Genomic DNA, 22,512 nt, shown 5'->3' on the forward strand with positions numbered 1-22,512 from the left:
GTTTTCTGTCTACCACAGAACATTATTTCCTATGTCATGTGTTCGGCCTGATAATTCATTCCTGCATCTGCCTCTGAGGCCCTTCTTCCTCAGTCATCTACTGAGACACACCATTGTTGCTCATCCTTCTGGACTCAGATGTCTCCCTTTCACACACTATACATTATGCTCACATGTAGAAGACAGGGCTATGGATTCTTCTGTTCTCACCCCCAACCCATACATGTCTAAGGGGGAAATGTATGTGTATTCAAATTTATATAATCTGAAATATTCCAAAATCTGAAAGTTTTTTGGGTGCGGCACAATTGGAAAATTCCACACGTGGTGTACTTGATGAGTTGCAGTCAAGGTTGGTGCTCTAGAGCTGTTGTATAAAACTGCCTTCAGCTTAGGCATGGTGGCACATGACAATAATCCCAGCACTAAGAATTCTGCTCAGGCAGAAGGATCCTTATAAAGTTGAGGCCAGCCTCAGCTGCATAATGAGTTTGTGTCCAGTCAGGGCTACCTAGCAATACTATCTACAATAACAAGTACCTTTAGGCTTTGTATCGATACTATAAATGTATATGAGCCATTAAAGAATTTTGTGTTTAAGACTTCAGTCTCATTCCTAAGATGTCTTATTTATGTACATGGTAGCACCCCAAATTTAAAGAAATATATAAATTTTATATATATATAATCTGAAATATCCTTTGTCCCAAGAATTTGGGGAAAGGGATATTTAGCTTGTATAAGTATGTATCTGTATACATAAACATATACATATATGTATTTCTACGTGCCTTATGTTATGTGTTGGTTTTAGCTGTGTATGTAAGTACATGTGACACTCTTAAAATCAAAAAGTAGGTCTTATTTATTTTTTTCCAGGTTTCTCTGGCCCTGTCCAGCTGCCTCAAACATCACCTAGCACTTAATCAATGTATATTAGATAAATGAATGAGTGGCTAATATAAAATCTAGTAATTTCTTGGAAGCTAAACTGATTTGGTACTCAAACATCAATATTAATGAGTATTAATATTTAAAGGTTGTAAATGCTAGCTGAATACAGAATGGAAAGGCTTTGGCACATGTAATTCTGGAGAAGATGTGATCCTCACTGAGCATGTCTCCTGTGGTTGCAGCTGTTGGCCCCTCCAGCAAGATTTCTAATCAGGCGTAGAAGCTGAATGTCCTATGCTAGGCTCTCAGAGCAAGGATGGAATGTGGCCACAGGGAAGGTTAATAAAGAACCTGACTTCACATCTGTGTAGCTCCAGATCAGGTCTTGTGTACGAATAGGTCAAATGACTCAAGATGTCCATCTTCATGTCACAAAGGCAAGTCACACCAGCAACCATGCTCTTTGTGTGGACTTCAGCATAGCTCTCTGCACGTGTAAGGCTGGGCACACAGATGCCAAACCTATAGGCAGGGTGTCCAGGTCGAGAGAACCAGCGAGCAGCAAATGAATGTCATAGGAGCCCCAGGATAGACCAGTTTAGAGACAGGTCTGAATGACCCCTGTGACTTTAACTCCCCTCTAGTCGTCTGTCTTCCTTTCCGCCCCTGCAGCTGCTGCCAGTGCAGCCATCCCCTCCCGCCCCATAGTGCAACAGCCATCTCCCCATCTTATAGTCAACTTTCCTGCTGAGATCATCACTATGGATTCAGACGTCTGGCATTCGACTGAACCTTGTGCTCCTTCCCCCATCACGTGGCTTCTGTGTCCGCGTGTTCTCTAGGTGGTTCTCTCCTGCCGCTGACACCTGCTGCTGTCTTCTCCTAAGGTTCTACTTCTTCTAATCATGGTTGGCATTTCTTGGTGGAATGGTTACGTTTCTGATTGCTGCAACCATATAGCTTCAAGAGTTCCTACTGGTCCTCAGTTGGAGGGGACACAGCCCATCATGGCAGGGAAGACACCAGGCAGGAGGCAGCTGATCAATTTGTAACACAGTCAGGAAGCAGAGAGAGACTCATCATCCACCTCAGCTCTTCTTTCTTCCCACTTCCTGGGTGTCTCCACCCTTCCTTGCAGGTCTAACCATTGATGCTACCTACCATAATGGCTTTCACACCACTCCAGAACATCATTCTTCTCAAAACTGCCAAGCTCATCTCTAACTGTCTTCTTCCAGGGGTCTCCATCTGGATGTGCTCCAGCCACCTTGTGGCTGCCCCAAACAGGCTGTTTTCCTTGTTTCTCCCCTCCAAAGTCCTTCCATTCCCACTCCAACGAATGGCCTCACTGTACACAGATAGTTGCTCAGCTGGATTGCTCACGTACCTCCATCCACACAGTGAGTCCTGGCCACTATATGCTCATCTATTGTGCATCAGATCCATCCCATCGCTCAGCTGTCACACAAGCTCTTATTAAGGAGCTTGGCTTAGTCTGGTGTTGCGTAGGGTTAGCTCTCGCCATTATGCTCCAGGCAGCTTGGCTTTGAACTTCTCATTTCTCCTAGCTTCTTTGGTTCCGTCTTTTTCTCCTGTACACCACTTCTTGCCTCAGTAGCTGAGATATTCCAGCTCTTTCTACATTTCACTAATCCATTCAACACTTAACCCATAGGGCATTTGTCACTTTCTAAACATTGTGGCTTTGAACTAATTTTAGACTCCGAGTCACAATGGTTGTATAAGGAGTTTCCACGTGTTGTTCACCTAAGCTCCCATTATGTTCACAGCTGGCCCAACCATCACTCCAATACCAAAACTAAAAGAATAACCTTTAAAAGCTGGTTAGCCAGGGTTGGGGATTTAGCTCAGTGGTAGAATGCTTGCCTAGCTAAGCGCAAGGCCTTGGGTTCGATCCTCAGCTCTGAAAAATAAAAATAAAAAATAATTAATAAGCTGGTTAGCCAAATTACAGGTTTCATTTGCACACACTACTTTCTACTACTTTCTTGTTTACAAATTTTTTAGGTTTATTTATTTTTCATTTTATGTTTGTGAGTGTTTTGCCTATATGTATGAATGTATACCACATGCATGTCTGGTGCCTGGGGATACTGGGAGAGGGCATTGTATCACTTTGAGCTGAAGTTAGGGTAGTTAGGGGCCAAACATGTAGGTTCTGGGAACTGAACCCAAGTCCTCTGCAAGAGCAACAAGTACTCTTAGCTGCTGAGCCATCTCTCCAGCCCCTCAGGGTGCAGTGCTTTTTAATATGATGCTCAGTTCAGCATCACAGCTCAAACACTGCTTTAGCTGGCCAGTCTCCTTTGCTCTTGAGTCCACAGTGGCTTCCCATAACTTCTTGTCTCTCGTGGGGTTGTACATCTAAAGAATACTAATACTCTGACCCTTAGTGTAAGTGACCCCTAGTGTAGGTGACCCCTAGTGTAGGTGACCCCTAGTGCAGGTCACCCCTAGTGTAGGTCACCCCTAGTACAGGTGTCCCCTGTGCAGGTGACCCCAACTACAGGTGGCCCCTAGTGCAGGTGACCCCTAGTGCAGGTGACCCCAAGTACACTGCAAACACAGTCCATGGAAACTGACTTCATCCATTGAAAGGACAAAGTTGATCAGATTTAAAAACAAAACAAATGTTAGAAGCAAACAAAATTCCTGGGCACAGTGGCATACTGTAATACCTGCATTTGGGGAGTAGAAGAGGAAGATCAAGAGTTGAAGGTCATCTTCAGCTACATATTGAGTTCAAGGTCATCCTGGGCTCCTAAGACCTTGCCTCAAAATGACCACATCAAGAAAAGGAGGTTACTAATTTCTGTCTACAATAGAATTCAATTTCTAAGTAAATGAAGACACAAAAGTTGAAAGAAAAAGCATGGAAATGATGCTATATCAGACTCTAATTAAAAGAATAGGGAGGGATTTATTTCAAGTCATACAAAGTAGCCTTTAAGGTAAAATGCACCACTAAATCACTACATATTGATGAGCAACTAAAATGACTAGAAAAATATGGAACTTTTAAAATTATACTTATGCATATTCATCACAAAACATTAAAAACGACAATCATTATTCCAAAGGACACAATTTTAATACTGGCATCCAGAATTTTCCAGCAGGAGACTCTTGAGTTCAGTGACTAGCCTAGACTACAGAATGAGATCTTGTCTTCAAAAAGAAGATGATGCCGGGTGTCTAAATTAATTAGGGTTTCTATTGTTGTGAAGCGATACCATGACCGTGGTAACTGTTATAAAGAAAACATTTAATTGGGGCTGACTTATAGTGTCAGAGGTTTAGTCCATTATCATGATGGTGGGACATGGTGGCATGCAGGCAGACGTGGTGCTAGAGAGGTAGCTGAGATTTCTACATCTTGATCTGCAAGCAGCAGAAGCTACTGTGTCCCATACTGGACATGGCTTGAGCATATGAGACCTCAAAGCCTGTCTCCACAGTGATACACTTCCTCCAACAAGGCCACAACTCCTAATAGTGCCACTCCCTATGGGCCAAGCATTCACACACATGAATCTTTGGGGGCCATAGCTAATCAAACGCACTATACCACGAATGATGGAACATGCCTTTAATCCCAGCATTTGGGAGGCAGAGGCAGGCAGATCTCTGAGTTCAAGGCTGGCCTGGTCTACAGAGACAGTTCCAAGATAACCCAGGGCTACAGAGAAACCCTGTCTCAAAAAAAAAAGGAAAAGAGGAGATATAAAAGAACTTAATGAATCCTCCATACCACAGGTAGATTTTCTAAAAAACAAAACCTCTTAATAACATATTCAGAGGGCTGAAGAGGTGGCTTAGCAGTTAAGAGCACTTGCTGCTCTTGCAGAGGACTTTTGAGTTCAATTCCCAGTGTACCACCTATTATCATCCAACTCACAACTACCTGTAACTCCAGTGTCAGGGGATCCACACTTTCTTATGGCTTATGCAGGCACACATATGCACGTGCACATACATGCACAGACACACACAAATAATAATAAAAACATTCAGAAAAGTTTAAGGGGCTGGGGATATGTAGCTCAGTAGAAGAATGCTTGCCTGCTCCACAAGACCCTGGGTTCAATCCACAGTACTACCAAATACACACACACACACACACACACACACACACACACACACACACACACCAGTAAAATAGGATAATACAGTTCACCAGCTCTGACCTCTATATAGTGTATAACACAGCCTCTAATTGGAGAACTCTCATTCTTTTTAACAGAATGTGGAACTCCACACAATTTGGTTGTGTCCATAAAGCAAGCAATTCTCTGAGATGATTTTTTAAATTTAATGAACATTTGAAAACAAAAGTAGTTTTGAGTAGTTAAAGAGCTGGAGAATCTGTAACACTGGAAAGGGGTTGACGGGCTCTAATTCTCTGAGGGTGTGATGTGTGTTGCAACTCTAGGAGTTAAAGCCCAGGACAGGGGTCATTGTTCTGGGAACTGAGTTTATTCTGCCCTGTCTTCACACTTGCTGAGTTTGTTGAATGCCATTCCATTGTTGTGTAAAGCCGATCTCTGGAAGGACATCTTAGTGTTCCAACTAAAAGCAAGGAAATGGTCACAAGTAATACACCTGAAAACAAATTCTAAACCACATCTTATCTATTTCAAAATCATATTAGCACTTCCTAAAAATTAACCAATTATGGGCAATTTGCAGAAGTATGGAAATGTGTGAGAAATGGCTTCCCAGGAAAATAATGCTTCAGCAATAGATTTGTAAAGACCCAGCTAATATCACCCTAAGAATAGAAAAAAATTAGAAGTCTAGAAAGAGAAAGTATCTTTAATTCCTTGGCATCGTGGAGGAAAAATATTGTGTCACTGTAGAAATTGTTGAATAGGAAGGCGGCTCAGTTGGGACCCTGGCTGCACAAGCATGAAGACCTGAGTTCAGATCCCAGCCCCCGACATGAAAAGCCAGTAAGTCAGCTAGGGCAGCACATGTGTGTACCCAGGCCTGGGGAGTGGAGACAGGAGGGTTCTCTGGGGCTCACTGGCAGGCCAGGCAAATCAGTGGACTCTAGATTTAGTGAGAGACCCTGTTTCAAAAAATACAGTGAAGAGCAATTGGGAAAGATTCCTTTAGCTTAGGCATGTGCACGTGCAATAAGGCCTTCCTTTCTTCCTATGCTCGCAAGCGCGCGCACGCGCGCGCACGCACACACACACACACACACACACGCACGCACACACACACGCATGCACGCGCACACACACACACATGCACGCACGCGCACATACACGGCCAGCATAGGAAGGAAGGAAGGTCTTACTGAGGAAAGATGACCAGATACATGAACAAATCGTGTGAGGCAGGGGCTTTTAGTCTTGTCTGCAACCATCAGTTCCTTGAACACATGGGATGTTTAGGGATGTTTATTGCAGCAGAGAAAACGGGGATGGAACCTGGCTAGATACCTACAGAGGATGGTCACATGTGCAAGAAGCTCCATGTGCTGCATGAGAGTTTTTTCCCAAAAGAATGACTTGAACCTAGGAAGATACTCAGGATATAAATTTGTGCAGAAGGTGTGTTTTTCTGCTGTGTGTATATGTGCATGATCACACACACTCCTCCTGCTGTGTGTATTAGGAGGTCAGGGGACAACAGGGATGAGTCTCTTCTCTCCTAGCATCTCCTGGGTCATCAGGCTTGCATGGTCAGGTGACAAGTGCCTTTACCCACTGAGCCTCCTTGCCAGCCTCCAGGTACATATTTCCTATTTCCCACCTATTGCTTTAAAAACAAGGGCAAAGCCAGGTTTGATGGCTATAAACGCAGCATTTGAGAGGCAGAGGCAGGCCAGTTTCTATGATCTTAAGGCAAGCCTGGTCTACCTAGTGAGTTCTAGGTCACCCAGAGGTATACAGTGAAACCCTGTCTCAGGAAAAAAGGAAGAAAGAAAAGAGAAGATACTCGGAAATGGAAATGCTTAATGCTGGCCAGCAGAATATTGTAAATATGAAAATCCATAGTGTGGGCCAGCAAGTCTGTGGCTCACACACCCTTGTCCTCCCTCCCTGCCCAGCCCTCCACTGAGACAGTCACCAGTAATCTAGCCCAGTGGCTTTTCCCCCCAGGTCAAGATCAGGCTTCGAACCTTATCATCACAGTGTGCTGTGCAGCCCTCCCCGGTGTTATCAATTGCAATGTCTGAAGAAATAGCTTGCTTCTAAGGACAGTTCCAGTGTCAGCACGAAACAATGGGGCTTTCTTTAATTGGAGAAGATCCAAAATGAGAATTCAACTTTGAAATGGAAAAGGTAGACTGAGAGCACTCGTTTGCTAAAAGCGCTTGCAGCCAAGTCTACTGACCTGAGCTTGGTCCCTGAGACCCATGGGGTCAAAGGGGAGGACCGACTTCAGCAATCTGCACTCTGAGCAACACACGAACTAACACTCCCCCCACACACACACACAAGCTATGTAAGGTTTGCTATATGCTTGATAAATCCTTGCACCTCAGAAGTGAGGGATGGTTTGAATCCACTGAAAAGAGCAGAGAGATCCATTTGAGGATGCTGCACGGACAAATAGCCCGCGGTCATCCTGCCGTGGTGCTGACACCACTCATGAATCTTCAGAAGCCGCACAGACTCTCCCGTGGACAGCCTCACACCAAGGAGCACATGACTTGTGTAAGCTAGAGCTACAAAAAATAAATAAGCGCTGATCAGAGCACTGATGGAAAGCTGAAATATTTATATGGCAGCCCTTGAAAATGCAGAGAAAAGCTATTTGAAACACACTCTGAGCCATGCATTCTGTCAGCCCTGAATGAGCAAGGGAGCGAGGATTTAGATGAATCTAGAAGCAGGCACTGCAATTCCCATCAAGGAGGCTACCATTGTTTCGTCCTTTGTGATAGATTAAAATACGAATTTAGATTAGTAAACTGATCAAGCTGTCTCCTATGTCAAGACACATGAGATGCACTGGTATTAAAGCTCGCCACAATGTGAGCGCCATCCAGAAAGAGAAAAATCCCCACTCACCTATTACTGGGTGCTTTCTTCTTGCTTCAAGTTTTTATCTGATACTTTGCACAGGTGCTTCTGTGGGCTTATTAGAGCATGGAAGTAATGGTCCCATGAGGGGCTTGTGTGTCTTCCACCTCGCTGGCAGGACTTATGGGAGGCCATCAGTTTTAATACATAGTCTGATTTTAGGGATGTGAAAATGTGAGAAAAAAAAAAGTGTGCCTTGGCATTGATACAATTGACACTGTCTGTGGTCGGGGGAGGGGAGAAGAGATGCTTCTATCAGACTGATATGTTTGGGTATGACACCCATACAAGAGTAGACAGGATGTCTATAAGAAGGACATGGCTGGCTGACAGAAGACTGGCCAACTAGGACACTGGAGTATCCTTGGACAAGGAGAGGGGGAAACCCAGAATTCAAGAAGAACATTCAAAGGTGACCAGTTAAATCCCCTACTTCTGTGGTCCTGGGGGTCCATGGCACAATCAAAGGCTTCTCCAGGACTGGTGCTACCAATAGACAATGAGCGGTGTCGCTCTTCTAGAAGGTTCTCCGCACAGTTGGTCCTTCATATCTAAAGGTTTCGTTTCTGCAGATTCAACACAACATAACTTAGAATCAACTGTAAAAAGATTCTCAGTAAGGGATTGTCTACACTCTACACTGGGTGGGCCTGTGGGCAGGTCTGTGGAGAATTGTCTTAATGAAGTTAATTGATCTGGGAAGCCCAGCCCAGTGTGGGCAGCACCAATCCCTAGGTGGGGAGTTCTGAACTATAAATGGAGAAATGGGGCTGAGTACAAGCAAGCAAGTGAGCATGTGCATACTCATCGCTCCGTATGATGTCATATGACAAGTATCTCAGTAGTCAAGTGAGCATGCATACATTCATCTCTGTGTATGATGTCACATGACCTCCCCACAGTGATGGAATGTAGCCTGGAACTATGAGCCAAGATAAATGTTCTCTACCAAGTTGCTTTTTGTTGGGATATTTTATCACAGCAACAAAAATGGCATTATAACAAACTGTAAATTGAAATATTTGAGCAGAAATTATCAACTGTACTAAAAATACCCATGCTTTTCTTGTCATGATTCTATAAATATAGAATAACAGCATGTAATGATCTTTAATGTTGTATGAGGCATTTGAATAATCCAGAGGTGATTGATGCATACAAGAGGATTTAATAGACTCTAGGCAAACACACTCCCATTTTCCACAGGACACTCAACATCTCCAGATTTGATTATCTGGGGGATCCCCGAACACTTCTAGGTTTGGCTGCGGATATTTGGTGATTGAATGCAGGCTGTCCTAAATGAACGGATGGAGGAGTAGGCATGAGCTAGGTTTCCTGTGACTCGAGATAACAGCTGCTCTTTTCCTTGTCACCCCAGAGAAACTGGAGAGTGAGAAGCTCAACGTGGCAGAGGTTACCCAGTCGGAGATCGCCCAGAAGCAGAAGCTGCAGACTGTGCTGGAGAAAATCAACGAGACCCTGAAGCTTCCTCCCAGGAGCATCAAGTGGAATGTAGACTGTGAGTTGTGCAGAGGAGGGGGGCTGTGAAATGACACTGGTCCCCAGTGTGTCCCCCCATCCCTAAGCTGTAAGGCCTGGGATGCAAATTCGTTTCTCTGAGAAGCACCTTCCTGGGAAAGCTAGCCCAGCCTGCAGACTCTTGGAAGAAAAATAATAAAATGTCCATGTCAGCATCCCTTTATCTGGAAGGCTTTCTGTGGCAGCCTTGTGTGAGGTCAGCCCCGAAAGGAAATGACACATTCCTGGAGCTACTTCTGAGACACACACAGCCCACTGAGAGCGCTGCTGTCTCCAGCATGTCCAGACACTGGGAAGCTGCGGCCATAGGTCCACACAGCTGAGAGGCCAAGAGTGAGGAGGCTTCAGTTCTGTCCCAAACCCCACACCCTGTCACTTCCACTCTGCTTCTCAGAAGGAGCAGAGATATTGCTGAGGTCCAAAGCACGAGCAAAGGGCTCGTTTTAATGTTTTATTTATTAGAGTGTAGGGTGGAGCAGGGGGCAGAGGTGTGGGGGAAGGCTCATGCCATGGTACAGATCTGGAGGTCAGGAGACACCTTTGTGAAGTCAGTTCTCTCCTTTCACCCTCCCGTGGATTCATTTGCTTGCTTGTGTCTGTCTACTTAGCTTGGTTTCTCCACTTAGTTCAGGACCCCTGCCTAGGGAATGACTCCGCCCACACTGGGTGGGGTCTTGCAGCTACGAAAGCACTACAGTGAGTGGGAAGGGATTTTTTTTTTCCTAAGTTTGAAAAAAAGTTTTTTAACTCTCCTAAGTGGTAGAGCCATTTCAAGTCTTATAAATGGGATGGGTAACCTCTGCCACATTGATTCAGTTCAGTTAACAAGTCCACCACAAACACTCCCAGGCCAACCCAGTGCAGTCAATCCTGCATTGTGTCAAGTTGACAAAGTCAATCACCAGGCTTTACAACAAGCACCTTTACATACATAACCATCTTCCTGCCCCTAGAACAGGATATTTTAAAGTTCTACCTTTTACTGCTACTGTAGCTCAAAATTTTCAGAAAGTATAGACCTCTTTTTTCTTTTAATGTTTTAGCTTGATGCAGACCTCCCCCCCAGGACTGTAGTTACAAATGGTTGTGAGCTGCCATGTGGGTGCTGGTAATCAAGCCCAGGTCCTCTGGAAGAGCAACTAGTGCTCTTAACTCTGAGCCATCTCTCCAGTCCCTAGGCTATTCATTCTTTTGCTGCCTCAAGAGTGTGCCTTGGCTTCTAATATAAACTCTCACTCAGATTCAGCAGTAAGTCAGTGGGTCATTGATACTAGCAATGACTGTCTGTCCCCAGTAAGAGAGCAGAATGACTTTTCTCTTTGTAAAGAAACAGGTTTGCAGGTTTTAACAGTGCAAATAAAATAGTTACACAGTGTGTGGATCTAAGTATCAGAAACCTTGTTTTATTGCATTCCATTTATAGGTCTTAAAATGAATTCATCCCCTAGGAGAGTTTTTTTAAGTATTTTTTTCAAACTTAGAAAAGAAAAAGAAATTCTCCCCTCCCCCGCTGTAGTGACCCCGTAGCTGCCAGGAGCCATCTCCTCCCCTCATTTCTGACACTGGAGCCAAAACACCCAGTACCTCCTTCAGCATAATTATACCGTTGCTGGCATGGAACAGTGGGATAAGCTGGGAACAGGGCATTCTCTGCTTAGCCAGACTCACCTGAGGTAGAGGACAAGACCTGGCTTCAGGCCCCAGAAGCAACCCTGCTAAGAAGCCCTTTTTCTCTGTGCCCCTGGGAAATGAAATAGTGTTGAGAAGAGGACACATGGGACTGGAGAGATGATGGCTTATTGGGTAAAGCACTTACCTTACAAGCATGAGGCCTTGGGTTTGAGCCCCAGCACGCACATTTAAAAAAAAAAAATTAAAAGGCCCAGAGTAGTGCCACATGCCTGTAATTTCAGTGCTAGTGAAAAGAAGCAGGAGAAGCTCTGGGGTCTGCTGGGGAGCCCAGCTAAGTGAGTAAGTAACTCCAGACCTTGTCTCAAAAAACAAGATGGAGAAATTGAGGAAGACATTTGACTACCTGATACTGATCTCTGACCTTACACATATACATACAACATATGCACATATATATACATTTATGCATATATACACATAACACACACACACACACACACACACCCTGCTTGCTAATATCAGATGGCTTTAGTTGGATGTCTTTGCTGTCTCTCTGTTTACCTCTTATGAATTACTCTTCCTGGCTAGATCTCCAGAATGGAGATGGATTAGTGGGTCAGAAGGGATAATTATCCTCTTGGCTGCTCCCTGTGATGCCTCCGGGCATCAAGAAGAGCTGGAGCTTGTTTACAAGAAGAAGCAGTGTGTTCTAGAAGGAACAGAGCAGGCACAACTCGCAGGGAGAGGTCTCTACTTTCTCTGTAATCAGCCCTGTCTGCATTTTGGGACACTGTGTCTCCTTTATGCTCAGGACCAGGGTGGCAGGGACAGGCTGCTGAGTTACCAAGGTCTTTGATCTAGAACTTTAGGGATTTCTTTCTTTTCTGTTCACAAACAGAATGCTTTATTATTGAAAATTTAGAGAATGCCAGTGTATATAAACACATTTAAATATTAATGCCTATTTTAATCTTTGCGATGCTCACTTGCCTACCTCAGGCAATCCTTTTCAGCACCCTCATTTCACAGAAGGGAAAATCAAGGCACAGAAGAATTATGACACTGTAAACACTACCATCCCAGGGTCAGGCACTCTAGCTTCTTCACTATCATTTCCCCAGAATCAGGAAGAGTAACTGGTGCACTTCATGCCTCCTAATGTTTGCTGAAGGAGCACCACTGTCCTGCTCACAGAGTGATAAATAACGGAGGTGGGAATCTGTTCCAGAGAGCCAGCTCTAGAGCCAGGCTGGACTGAGCCTGTACACACAGCCTCCATAAGCTGCCTACCAGAGATGGGCCCTGAAATGTTTGGAGTTATTACTGGAAGGCGCGTGCATGCGTGCATGCGTGTGCGTGTGCGTGTGCGTGTGTGTGTGGGTGTGTGTGTGTGTGTGTGTGGTGTAATAAAGAGGGTATAGACTATGCTTTTTATTTATTCATACATGAATACACAACTATGCATTTATAGACAGTAATCTCCCAGTATCTAAACGGGGTGTCTTTCAACACTCCAGGCAATGCCTACACCATGGGTAGTTCCAGACATTACATGTGCGTAGACACACAAATGGAATAGCTTTTCCATCTTTTCTTATTTTAAGTTAGCATGCAAAGTCCTGGGTTACACTGTGCCATTTCCATACCTATGTGTCACTATACGTGTTCCAGTTCGTCCTCCTCTCCCACCTTCCTGCCCCTCTCTTGCTGATCTCATTCCTCACCCCAAATAGTTCCTTATTCTGTTTTCATGTCACATGTATCCCATTCTCTCTTTTCTTGGGGGGGTTTCAAGACAGGGTTTCTCTGTGTAACAGTCCTGGATGTCCTAGAATTCGCCCATTCCCTCTTTTTCCCCTGTCCTTTAAGATCTCTTCCTCCTCCTCCTCCTCCTCCTCCTCCTCCTCCTCCTCACCCTCCTCCTCACCCTCACCCTCCTCCTCATCCTCATCCTTCTCCTCCTCTTCCCCACCTCACACATGGGCACACACAAAAAAAAGAAAAGGAAAAAAAAAGAGCCATGGCTTGTTTCACTTAATGATCTCCAGTTGCATCCATTTGCCTACAAATGTCATAACTTCATTTTTCTTTATAGCTGAATTGAATTGCACCATTGTGTAATATACTGTATCCATCCATCTGCTGATGGATAGCTAGGCTGGTCCTGTTTCCTGGCTATTGTGAGTAGTGCAGCAGTAAACATGGCTGTGCAAGTGTCTCTGTGGCATGTTGACTTAGAGTTTTTTGAGGTCCAGCAGGAGTGATCTAGCAGGCGCATATGATCGTTGTATTTTCAGTTTCTTGAGGATCCAGTGTGCTAATTCCTGCAGTGGCCCCACCAGTGTGAAAGAGGGCCCCTCACTCCATGTCCCCACTGAGGTTTGTTGGTACTTGTTCCCCTGGTGGTAGTCATTGTGACTGGGGTGAGCTGGATTCTCACAGTACTTTCAATTTGCATTGCCCTGAGTCTAAGGATGTTGAACCCCATTTCAGATAGATATTGACCATTTCTATCTCTCTTGAGAAATGTCTTTTCAGTAATTTGCCCATTTTTTGATTGGATGATTTAGGGGGTGGAATGATGATTTTTTAAGTTCTTTATGGGAGCTACCTATTGTGGATCTAGGTGGTAGCTAGCAGATTGTCTCTCATTCTGTAGGCTGTTTCCTCACTGATGGGTGATTTCCTCTGCCGTGCAGAAGCTTTTTAATCTCATACAGTCTCATTGTTCAGTTCACGGGCTTATTTCCTGAGCCTGTGGCTCTTGTGGGAAGTCCTTGTCTCTGCTGTATAGAAGTCTTTTACTTAGTTGTCTTCTAGGAGTTTAATTTTTCAGGTCCCGCATTAGGATCTTTGATCCATTTTAAATTGATTGTTACTCAGGGTGAGAGATACAGATCTAGTTTCATCCTTTTACATGTAGATATCTGGTTTTCCCAGCACCATTAGTTAAAGAGGCTATTTTTTTTCCTCCAGTGTATGTTTTTTGCATCCCTCTTGAAAATCAGGTGGCTGTAGCCATGTGAGTATATTTCCTGGTATCTACTCTCTCCTATTGGTCTACAGGTTCGTTTTGTGTCTCTGCTATTAGGGCCTTTTCCATCCTAACAACACATTTATCATAAGCAATGGCCATCACTGCTGTGCCTTAAGGTGTGACAACAAAACCACCATGGAAGGCTGGAGAGGTGGCTCAGCAGCTAAGAGCACTGGCTGCTCTTCCAGAGGACTAGGCTCAGTTCCCAGCACCCACATGACAGCTCACAACCATGTATAACTCCAGTAACAGGAGATCTGATACCCTCTGCTGGTCCCTGTAGACACCAGGCACACATGTGGTACACAGACATGCATACAGGCAAAACACCTATATACATGAAATCAATAAATCAATATAATTTTTTTTAAAAACTAGCATGAATATTCTTTTTTTCATAATTATGTTGAATATTCAGTCTTACTGTAGCTCTGGAATCTCGGTACTCAGGTTTTTCTCTATTATTGAAACCTCTCCCTTTTTTCTTAAAGGCAGCCCTTCATACCTTCATTTCAGCATATCCTCATCGCCAGCCTCACTGTCCTCGTGCCCTGGGGCCATCATTAAGTCACATAACATGGTCAGTGTAATACCGAGGCAGCCTGGCACCGGATATGAGCACCAGGTGACTGGCAGAGGAATAGCACCCATGGTGTGGATACACTGGACAAGGAACAGTCCAAGTCTTGAGCAGAACAGTGACACAGCTCAGGATTTCATCACACAGCTCAGAATGGTTTTCTATTCCTTTTCAAGTGCTGACCGCAAGCCCATGTTTGTACACAGGCATGTGTGTATATTCTCCTGTATATATGTGCATGAAGATGTACATGGCTCCTGTTCTTGTTTCTGTGGGATTTTCCTTTAGCCTTGTTCATATTTCGGTGACGTTGTCTTGACCGTGGCTTTCTGTGCGTGTAAGGGTTCTGGTATGTGGCTATGCCATAGCTTTGGGAGGCTGTGATTGATGACGTGGTTGATGCAAATGCTTGGTCCAGCCTCAGGATTACAAGGAGAAACTTAAACACAACTGGAAGAAAAGCAGTTAAGACTCGAAAACCCTCATCATCGGCTTGCTCTCATGAGTTCTGCTTTCGGCTTTTATAACATAGGGTTTCTCTGCTTAGGAGGGAGAAAGATGGCAGGGGTAAAAATAAAAACCAGCCTTCAGGGGCCAGCGAACCTGAGTAGACGGGTAGACAACCTGAGTTAAATCCCAGAACCCACCACGTGGTGGAAGGTCATATTCAACTTCCAAAATGAACTCCAGAAAAAACAAACAAACAAACAAACTTCAGGAGCCTAAAACAGTAGGGTCACAAGTTCAGGGTCAGGTTGGGCTACACAGAAAGTTCTGGACCCAGCAGAACTGCATGGTAAGAACTATATGGTTTTGTTGTCTCTCAGCAACACAAACAAGTTTGGAAGCTCCAAATCTGGCCATCCTCTTCCTCCTGGATGTGAGTGTTTCCCAGGGTTTTGCTCTTGATGATGATGTGTGACACAGGCTGGTATCTTGGTCCACGTCCTCTGTGTGACTGTATGGGGTTATTTCTTTTGAAAAGAATTCCCTGGAGGACAGAGCATTTGTTGAAAGGGTCTGACACCTGTCTGATGCCTTTGATGTCACTTGCCAAGATGATGTACAGTGACACCAGGCAGGACTTGACTGACCTGAACTTTTCCAACATCAAGTTTGTCCTTAAAAGCAGGAGGACCTCAAGTGTGCTTACAGCCCCCAGGGACCAGCCTGGGGGTTACGTAACAATCCTGGCTGGGAAAGCAAACCCTGATGTGACTCACCTTCTGTGACAGTGCCATGTCTGTGGTCCAGTCCCAAGCAGGAGTTGTTTTGTAGGTTGTCACTGTAGGTCAGAGTCAGTGGACAGTGTTTTCCAGAACTGAATTTTCTGGAAGATGGGCCTGCTGCTTGGTGTCACATTGAGCCACTACTGGCCATTAGGAGACACTTCCGTGATAAGGAACAGCCATGATAAGGAACAGTGCTAATGATGTCAAAGGACTGTCTGAATCATTTCCTTTCTTAGTGGCTTCTCCAAGCTTTTAAAGTAGTTGTTTTTTTTTTGTTTGTTTTTTTTTTTTTTTGTTGTTGTTGTTGTTTTTAATCTGGGGAAGACAAATGACACCCTGATAATGAGCCCAATGCAGGTGACATAGACATGTGCTACTCTGGATTCTCCCTTAAATGTCCCTGTAATGAAGAGCCCGAAGCTAGTAGGACCGCACAGGCAGGCAAAGAGCTTGGCGGGTCTGCCCTTTATGAGACAGGAAGAGAGAGGCTTGGCATGCCCTGATTGCCTCTGTGCCAGGTACTTTCTCATAAGTTATAATAAAAAATACCAATCATTCCTGGCCACCTGCAGCGTTCCAGGGGCTCTGTCTACCCTTGTTATCTTTGGAAGTCTTCACAGTGTGTATGTCCACCCGGGAACTGCCATCCTTGTTTGAGGAGATGAAGAGCTTAAGGCTCAGTGGCCAGAGTGGCCCCTACCCAAGGCCATAATCAGTAAACAGGTAGCAGGGAAACAAAGTCACATTCGAATTCTAGTCTGCCTGACTCCGGGAGCCTTGTATAAGTCAGGCTTTATCCCATCTACTGAGAAAGCTATAACCAGAAGGACCCAGTCTTCAGCAGCATAAGTGGTTTAGTATGGGCAAAGGGCTTAGCACCTATGGAAGACACTTTTGAGTTTGCCTGGGGATATTGACTCCACCCACCTTATCAGGAACCAGCAGCCAAGCTTTCTGAGTGGTTCTCACACCTTCTTCTAGGGAGGTTGGCCCTAGACAGAGGATGAGACCCGAGGCTCCTTACTTAGTGTCTCTTGATTAGAGAAAAGTTGGTGAACAGCACTGGACAGGGGAAGTGATAGCAATCCAGTATTCCCTGTCAGGTGGGGAGGGAGTGGGTGCAGATGAGAACAGGGCAAGGAGAGCTGGTGTGAGCTCCAGGCTCACTCGTTGCTGAAGTGCTTATGGGGAACCTCAAGTGCAAGCAGAGATACCATGTTGGAAATCTACCAATCAGTGTCCAAGAAGGAACCCATGGGGCGTGGCCATAAATTGAGAAGGTTAGGGTTGGGGAGAACAGATGGTGACTGGAGGAATTCCCTGATGCTTAGGGTGCAATAAGGGGACACTGAAAGGGGTACTACTGTAACCTTGGTAGATGTCTAACTTGCCTAGACTCTGGAGAAAGACTCTTTTTCTAATCTTGCATTTCAGCTGTACATGCCAAGAGCCTGGTTGCCATCCTCCACCTGCTGGTCGCTCTGTCTCAGTATTTCCGGGCACCAATCCGACTCCCAGACCATGTTTCCATCCAAGTGGTTGTGGTCCAGGTAAGAGGAACGCTACCCTATATGCATGCACCTTGATCCACAGAGATCTGAGTTCTACAACAGTCAAAGCATGTTGAATAGATGCTTAGAAGGACAGCCAGCAAGGGCTAAGTAGACTTGGTGGTGCTGCATGCTGGGAGGCATCCAGCACCTGTTGCCTTATGCCTGGTAAACATGCAAAGAATAAGAATGTGTGCTTGTGTGTAGTGTAACTTTCTGTGGGTATGTGTCTGGGCTTTACATAGTTCTGCTGGGAGAGTCTCTGTGCAACATATAACTGAAAGTACATAGTATATACATTTGTGTAGCTGAAGATGTATAGTATACATGTTTGTGAGATATGCAGACTTGAACAGAAAGAAGGGTGTTCGTATGTGTCATGCACATTCTCTGAAAAGCTTTGGAAAATTACATTTTTGGTTAAGTGTTGTGTATGTATTGTGTGCGAAAGAATGTGTATTCAACAGTGTATGTGAAAAGAGTATATGTTCAAGCATGTGTGTATGCTCAAGAGGGGTGTGTGTTCAAACATGAGTGTACATGTGAGAAGTGTGATGTTCAAGCATATATGTGTGCAGGTGAAGTGTGTTCAAGCATATGTGTGTGCACATGAGGAGTGTGTGTTCAAATGTGTGTGTGTGTGTGCATGTAAGGAGTGTGTGTTCAAGCATGTGTATATTCAAGGGTAAGTAAGTGTGTGTATGTGTGTTCAGTTGTGTGTGCAGGAATATATATATATATATATATATATATATATATATATATATATATATATATGAAAGGAAGTGTGGATGTGTTCAAGCATGGGGGGGTGAGAGTATGTTTACGTGTAAGTTTGTGTGTAGGGAGGGAGTGTCATGTATTCAAGGGTGTGTGGGTGTGTGCTCATGCACATACATGCATGCATGTTTGTGCCCCTTGCTGCTGTTGCTTCTCAGTCCCCAAGCAAAGCCCAGCTGGGACCTTAGGCCATCTTATCCAGACTGTCGGATGGAGTTTCCATTCACATATGGTCGTGCACAATGAGGGTGCAATCTCTCTCCCCATAGCTAACTCACTCTGCTCCTAACCCCATTAAATACTCAAATGCAATTTTATTTTCCAACTTCGTGCCCACTTAGCAAAAGGTCATCATTGTGTTTGCTTATCTCTGGGTTGGTTTCTTTGTTTTGTTTCCAAATAAATATGCAGTGAGAGGGTGTGCTGTGCATGCACACAGCCCCCTGAGTATCCAGGGCCATCCAGGGTTCTGCAACAGACAGCAGGACACAGCTCTGCCATCAGTCAGTAAGAAAAAGCTTTTGGGCTGGTTAACTATGCCAGATCAGGTCAGACCTGTTCACAGGACAAAAGGGCCTTGAGCTGAGCTTTCAGGTCAGACAGTAACTGGAGGGGAGCATTTGACAATTGTGCTCCTAAGCAACGATCACTCCTGCCCTAATGAGAAGGGCTTTCTTCCACACCTCCTGGCACTCGACTCTGCAAAGCATCATAAAGATATAATAGGAATAGGGGGCATTGGTGCTGCCCTCAAGGAGACAAGATGACACAGGGGGACAGAGGGCTGTCCTTGACAGGGCCGAGCTGTGTGGTTCAGACCCTTAAGTGTGGCTGATAGACGGGTACTCAGAATTCTTGTCATTCAGTCTTTGTCTTTATTGCCTTTGTGGCCAGCCCAGAGCATCCTGGAACAACTGTCCTAAGGAACCCAGACCATCTCCATTTGTTATCCTTACCAGCCAATAACACACAAGTTCATCTTGTGTTTTGAAACACTGCCACAGGGAAGGGAGGGATGGATGATGGAGCACAGAGGCTTTGAAGTCAGGTACACTGCTTTGGGATATGCAACCCAAAGCTATAAAAGGCCCAACACCAGAAGCAGACCCTGATAATAACTGGCCTCTCAGGGGTGACCAGCAGCTCCGTGCAGTTGGCTCAGTTGTGAATGGTGTGTACCTCTCTGCCACAGGGTGCCAATGGGGGATGAGACTGTATTGGGTGCTAGGGGTGGGAAAACCAGGGAGATTCCTAGCCTCTCTTCTCAGTTTTCCTCTGAACCTAAAACACTCTAACAAAGGTAAAACACACACACAAACACACACACACACACACACACACACACACACACACACACACACACACACATAAAACAAAAACCTGACCTCTGCAGTTCATTTTGGAGTGCTTTGGTGACTAGCCAGCACAGGCACTTGGAAGCCTGTAATTCTTTTACAACCCTACATACAATCATTCAGTTCCCACATGGCTCCGCCGTTGCTAGTAGAGAGAGATTTCTAGGTAAGCTGACCATTCACGTCTTCAGTGGCCACCGTGCCTTCCAGTTCTTTGTTCATTTATTGAATATTTTAGTTGTCCTTCTGACCAGGTAAGATGAACAGTTCTCTAATAAAACCAACAAAACTTACCTGTTGCTTTACTACAGACAAAAAGGGAAAGAAAAAAAAAGATTTAAGCAGCAGAGTCTGTGGGAGACTGCTATTTTGAAACAGTGGTCCCTGCAAACTACATCTCAGACCTTATTTTGAGCTCAATTATCAGCCATCAGAGGCAGTTGTTCGTTTAATTTCTGCTGCAGAGACTTTTGTTAGGGTGAGGACATGGAAAAAGGGTTATGGAGTGTACGTGTGGGGTGTGTATGTGTGTGTGTGTGTGTGTGTGTGTGTGTGTGTGTGTGTGTGCGTGTGTGTGCCTGTGTCTATGGGTGTCTGTGTGTTAGAGTTTACAGGGTAATTAGCTTTATCAAGAGAATAAGCTCAGAAGCAGGACTCAGAACTGGCAAGAAATACCTGGTGTGATAGTACACAACTGTACCAGTACCTGGAAGGCTGAGGCAGGAGGATTGCTGAGAGTTTGAGGCTAGTCTAGACTATGTAATAAATTCCAGGTCAACCTGGGCTACATAGTGAAGCGCTGTTTGGGGGTTTGGCTTTGTTTTGTTTGTTTTTTTGAGACAGGGTTTCGAAAACCTGTGTAGTCCTGGCTGCCCTAGAACTCACTTTGTAGACCAGACTGGCCTTGAACTCACAGAGATCCGCCTGCCTCTGCCTCCCAAAGTCTAGGGTTAAAGGCGTGCACCACCACCACCACCTGGCTGAGGCCCTGTTTTAAAACAAAAACAATAAGGAAAACAAACCTTGCAGAAAGCGAGCTGCTACACTGTGAGTGATCTCTCCAGGGATAGAGACGGGGCTTCAAGGACTGCCAGCGAGGGCTCCATAGCATCCACTTCCTTCCCTTAGGTATGAACTGGGAAGTGAGAGTTTCTGTCTAATGGTGGACAAGACAAGACAAAGATTCCCTGAGCCCCATGTGGAAATCGGACGTGTTTCACACTGACAATTTTGGACAACTCCTGACTCTCCTCTCTGGTCCCTTTCCACACCCACTTCCTGTTACTTCCACCCTGATTGTCCCTTTCTCCTCTAATCAGAGACTCTTGACTCCATCCAGTCTGCTTTTCCTTCTGCAAAAGGGTTCGCCAGTAAGCTAGTGTCTGTGGCTATTGAAAACATGAGTGGATGTTTCTAGAAGTTTGGAGAGACTCCAGAAGGCATGTTTCAGCTGATCCTCCTGAACTCAGAGGTCCCTTCTTTGTTTGATGGGGGAGGAGGGTGGATTGAGACAAGGTTTCACTATATAGCCCAGGCTAGACTCAAACTCTCAGTCCTCCTGCCTTGGCCTCCAGTGTGCTGGGATTAGAGGTGAGCACCACCACACCCTAGCTCAGAGGCGCCTTCCTAGCATTAATTTAGGCTTTGGGACAGTGACTTTGCTCTGCCAGCCTTTTATGTATGGTGCCCAGACTGCCCTGCAAGGGTACAGAGGGACCTGGTAGAGTAAGTCTCTCTCCTGGAGTCTATCAATAGGTCATAGGGAACCTTTGTGCTCCTTCAAAGGCCCCATGCTCGAATCTCCAGCCACCCTCCAGGGGAGCTTCCCAGGAACCAATGGCAGCCACCTTCTCCTAGTATTTCTTTCTTCTTCTTGGAAAGCATGTCTGACTACCTACCTGGAAGTCCACATAGTACTGGCCTATATGAGTCCCTGTCTTTGAAAAGTGCATAGGGAGAAGAAGAGGAGGAAGAAATTGGCTGGACAAGGCCTAAAGTGGTTGCATTTCCCAGAGTGAGCCATGTGTCTAAAGTAGTGAGTATGCTGCTCACTCAGTCCCCATGCCAGTGTTAAGTGGAGCCTGCTGGAGCTAGAGGGACCTGAGACTGTCACCCCGCAACTCAGAGCAACTGTGCCAGTGATTCACTCCATAGATCAGTGCTGCTCTCAGCCTTGGTTCTAGAAGCTTCTCTCTGCGGTGGGTAGCAGTCAATGCAGAGACTCCTAACTGCTGACCAGAGTACTGAGAATAGGTGACTGCTGAGTGCTCAGCCCTAAATGAAACACCTAGACTAATCCCCTCAAGGCTCAGGGAATATCACCAAAAAGCAGGCCAAAAGAATCGAAGGGCCCGAGGATGAGGATGAGTGCTGTGAAATCCTGGCTTCTGGACTTGACATGGCCATCGCACTCATGAACCCTCGTGGCAGCTCTGTTTGCCTGCACAAGACCAAGCCAGTCAGCAAGCTTGAATGCGACACGGGGGCTCATAAGGCTCCGTCCTTCACTAAGGAACCACTGACCACTGGTGCCTGCTAAGAGATAGGGAGTCATTTTTCTTTTGGGGCCTGTGACCTCTGGAAGGTTTCCCATGTGTCCATGGATGGCCCCACACCCATGTGTGTGCAGGCAATAGTAATGGGCTCAGTGGGATACACATATAAACATGAAGCTGGGAGTGGGAAGATGAGAAGGTCCAGGAAGGGTAGCAGGGCATGGATATGGTCAAGATAATGTACACATGTTGTATATATGTGTGAAACTATCAAAGATATGTCAAAAATACTCAGAAAATTAAAAGAGCTCTATGGTTATTGGGTAAAAAGCAAAACAAAGCACAAGTCGCCTT

The 22,512-nt window shown here is 45.2% G+C and overlaps 1 protein-coding gene across 2 annotated transcripts in view; it reads left to right on the forward strand.

The window, feature by feature from the left end:
* Positions 1–22,512, forward strand: part of Parva (parvin alpha) — a 160,073-nt gene that overhangs the window by 118,873 nt on the left and 18,688 nt on the right. For both annotated transcript variants that reach the window (XM_036195947.1, XM_036195938.1), the window contains exons 5-6: positions 9,337–9,477; positions 17,413–17,528. In XM_036195947.1, coding sequence (XP_036051840.1) covers positions 9,337–9,477; positions 17,413–17,528 — 257 coding nt within the window. The remainder of the gene's footprint in view (positions 1–9,336; positions 9,478–17,412; positions 17,529–22,512) is intronic.

The sequence above is a fragment of the Onychomys torridus genome, chromosome 1 (genome assembly GCF_903995425.1).
Source record: "Onychomys torridus chromosome 1, mOncTor1.1, whole genome shotgun sequence".
Taxonomy (NCBI): domain Eukaryota; kingdom Metazoa; phylum Chordata; class Mammalia; order Rodentia; family Cricetidae; genus Onychomys; species Onychomys torridus.